The sequence below is a fragment of the Eremomyces bilateralis genome (genome assembly GCF_010015585.1).
Source record: "Eremomyces bilateralis CBS 781.70 unplaced genomic scaffold P152scaffold_19, whole genome shotgun sequence".
Lineage (NCBI taxonomy): Eukaryota > Fungi > Ascomycota > Dothideomycetes > Eremomycetales > Eremomycetaceae > Eremomyces > Eremomyces bilateralis.
The window spans coordinates 1-4,008 of record NW_022985085.1 but is presented as its reverse complement, the minus strand read 5'-3'; the positions used below and the strand labels follow the sequence as shown (position 1 = coordinate 4,008).

The following is a 4,008-nucleotide window of genomic DNA, read 5'->3' as shown; positions in this document are numbered from 1 at the left end:
GTCCGGCGAGAAGGCTACGGCCTCGACGACGCCCGAATGGCCCTCGAGCGTCTGCTGCAGCGCGCCCGACCCGGCGTCCCACAGCTTCACCGTCTCGTCGCGCGATGCCGACGCCAGCGTCTTGCCGTCCGGCGAGAAGGCTACGGCCTCGACGACGTCCGAATGGCCCTCGAGCGTCTGCAGCACCGCAATCCATTTCTCCTCCACCTTCGGCAACACTCGCATCCATCTAGGTATGCAACCCTTAAAATTCTCTCTTATTATGCTCGATGTTGGTGCGAATACGAGCGCACTACTGTACGTCTGAAGCGGAGCCTGCTCGATCGCCCGCCGATTGTACAGCACGAACCGCTTCGCGTCGTGGAGGAAGCTCCAGAGAGCCGGGCAACTACTAGACTATCCGAACTATTAGCGAGAACTTTCCCTAAGCTAGACATATACTAACTGAAACAAACGACTCTAAAGCCGCGATAGCATGTATACCATCAGAGATCTTCCCCATCCATCCCAGCGCCTCGAGCCAGTAAAGAAAATACCCCTTTAAAAAGCGGTGCACTTGGCCATTTTCGCAAAGCTGAGTGCCGCTCTTTTGAACATGATCGATCCAGTAGCGACAGGCGTACTGTACTTCAGGAGGAAGACTCCGCTCAATCCGACTTCTCTCGGCATCGGCTATAAGAATGTTGGGAGCTTCCACGCCATAGATATCTTGCTTAAGCGATGTCGCCATAAGCTGCATACACCTGTCGGCTAATACTTGATGCGCTTGCTTCTCGTCCACCCAAAACTCTTCGCATCTCGACTTTCCGAAAAGGAAATCCCGGAATGAGGGATGATGTAAACGAAGTGGAAGGGCTGGATCTTTTGGAATGCTAAGAATGGCATGTAGATCATCCAGTGTTTGGTCCACTTCGCCTTGCGCTGTGCTAAGTAGCTTGCTCAAGGACTGCGTCGAAAGTGGAGAAAGCAGCGTCACAATGCTTCCAAGCAGGCTTTTCAGTAGTGATAGTAACTCTTCTGCTTCTTCGTATGAATACTCCGGAGAAATGCAACTGCGGAGAACAGTGGTATAGATCTCGTTGAGATGCTTCTCCGCCGCGTTGACACCAATGCTACTATTCTCCAGAATAATATTCAGTCTCTTTAAAGCGAAACGTTTCCCTTCGCGAATAAAGCGGCATGCGGTTGCCGCCCAGATAAACAGCCCGCTAGCACTATGGACAAGGCGCTTGATGATCTCTTGTCCTGGCCAGCCAGCGGCTAGGGATCGTTCTTGGGCGATGAGTTCAAAGCTGTGTTCTAGGAAGGTGCAGATGTCTTGATCAACAGTCGATCGGGATATGTTATGGAGTACAAAATCCTGGTGCTCGGTATCCAAAAGCTTCTGGAAGCCGTGTCGAATTGGAATCTCAGGCCGGCTAGTAAGGAAGACTCGCAATCGAACTGCCTTTAACGATCGAGCTTCACTCAAAAGCTGTACGATAGTCCGGATGTCATTATCAGTTTCGCACTCATCTAACGCATCAATGACGAGGATGTATGAGATCTGGCCACCGCTTTCGCTCAGCTTCGACACTGGACGCAGGACGAGTTGCTGCCACTGATCGCGCAGGGACTGGCTCGCGATGTCGCGGCGCTCTTTGATGGCATCGCAAATGCACTGGTCGAAAGAGGGTACACTGCTCGCCAGCTGCAATGCAATGCTCGTCACGAACTTGCCTGCGTGGCTGACATCTCCACCGCCTCGGGAGAAGAAGAAGCTGGCTCCGAGCCGCTTCTGGTCGAGGTATCTACGGGCCACGGTGCGCGCAATTGTCGACTTCCCCGTGCCGGCCAGGCCGTTTAGCCAGAAAATGCATCGCTCGTCTTGTCCGTCAGCCCAGCTGTATATGTCTCGAAGAAGGTCGACGCGTGTGTCGGGAAGGCAGGTCTGGTCGTGTCGTCGCTGGTATGCATTGAACGGCGCGTCTGCAGCGGCAGGCAGCGAGTTGAGCACATCGTTCAGATCTAGGAGACAGGTTAGCTTCCTTATAGCGAACCGCTATATATACTTGCTTTCGTTTCTCCCTATATATACTGGTGCGTGGAAGGTACCGACCGCGGCTCCTGAATGGTTGTCGATGAGCACGCTGCTGATGTCTTGAGTAACGCCCGCCATAGGCCTTGCTAGCGGAGCAAGAGTTCGGCAGCTAGTACCAATCCTGTCACGTTGCGATGCATCAGAAAGACCTGAAATGTTCAACTGCGGATTGACATTGCCGGTTGAGTTTGTAAAGTACTAAGCCACAAGTTTGGTCAGCCACACATCACCACTTTCATCTCAGCTGAATACTACCATCTCTTAATCATCAACATGACCATCAAAATGAGGTCTTTCGGTAATGAAATTAGTGCCAATCGACGCAGAAACGACGATTGACAGATATTCAAAGAGCTGTGATCTTAGGGAACCTATCTTGTGGGAAAACGAAGAGCGAAGTAGCGGAGGAGTTCAACGTCACGGAACGTACGGTGTACAGGACGCAGAAAAGATGGGATCAAGACCACCTCCTTAAATCTAGAGCTCGTAAGGCCGCCCCCCCCCTATATTATCACGGTCAGACGAACGGCATATCGTCAAAATTGCACGCAGATTCCCAAAGATAGAGTATACAGAGCTCCTCGAACGCGTCGAATACCTCCGGATCTCAAAGACGACTATCTACCGAACGCTTAAGAAATATCACCTTACGAAGTGGCGAGCGAAGGAAAGGCCCCATCTTAGGCCTCACCACGTCAAAGACCGGCTCCAATTCGCCCGCGAATTCGTGAAATTCGACTTCTCAAGGGCCCACTCTACAGACGAGTGCTCTTATGAGAAAGGGGTAGGCGGAAAACAGGTTTGGGTATGGCGCCTATATCACGAGGCATACGACCCAAAGATGGTCGAGCCTAAGACCCCTGGCAAGGGGATTTCGCAGATGATTTGGGGCTCAATCTCGCGTAAAGGGAGGTCGGAGCGGGTGATCATGGACCCCGACGAAGACTCTCCAAGACAGGGCTTTTCCGCCAAATCCTACATCGCTACGTTAGAGGAGGGATTCCTCCCTACGTACGAAGCCGGGGATACTGTTATCCAGGATAACGCAAGGATCCACACGGCTAAAATCACCCAAGAATGGCTGGAGACACACGGAATCTGGGTCATCGATTGGCCAGCCAATTCCCCAGACCTTAACCCTATCGAACACATGTGGCATCTATTAAAAACGAAGATCCTAGAGCTCCACCCTGAATTAAAGACGATAGGCGCCTCAGAGGAGGCACGAGAGGCTATGAATACGGCGTTGAAGGAGGCGTGGTGGGCGATCCCTCAGGAGCAGATCCGGGCACTAATTGACTCAATTCCGAAGCGTTTACGGGCTGTAATTAAGGCAAAGGGCTGGCATACGAAATACTAGGCTAGTCTTAATTAGGAAATCAAGAAAGAGTATACTGATCGCTTTCTCTACGTTTTTGAGCGTATCTTAATGTATGGGTGGTGATGGGGGAAATTCACGTGATTTGACGACCCTGACCAGACTTGTGGCGTGTCAGTGTAATTCGTGATTGTATCGATGTGCGAATGGCTTCGTCGCAGCGATAGCGTCAAGCCTGGCACGATGTTATCTCAGTTGGGACTCAGGCGGCAATGGTGCCCCCTGGCCATTATGGGGCTCCGCTATACCCAATGAAGCCCAGCCTCTTCTTTAGCACACGCCACTAAATATTGACCAATCATGCGCCTTGAAGGCAGAGGGCACCACTGCCGTCTGAGAGACTCCTGCATAGTTTGTGTGGATGTGTCGAGTATCAAATCATGATATAGGTGAGGGAACTCCCATCGCTAAGTGTGCTTGATCCGGAAAGGCTATCGCTAATCTGTTTTCAGAAATTGATCGTACGCGTTGACTTCTACATTTCATCAAGTTTTAGGACCAATCCAAACACTCTACATGTTATGGTCCTGATCCTGCGTGCCGAACTTCG

General features: G+C 51.5%; 1 protein-coding gene across 1 annotated transcript; it reads right to left on the bottom strand.

Annotated features, from left to right (window-relative positions):
* Positions 1-18: 18 nt before the first annotated feature.
* On the bottom strand, positions 19-2,158 carry P152DRAFT_475732 (uncharacterized protein; the record flags this gene model as incomplete). The annotated part of the gene is made up of 3 exons (XM_033681435.1): positions 19-396; positions 446-2,007; positions 2,095-2,158. Coding segments are annotated over 3 exons (2,004 nt in total), but the record flags the coding sequence as incomplete, so codon positions are not given.
* Between the last annotated feature and the right edge of the window lie 1,850 nt (positions 2,159-4,008).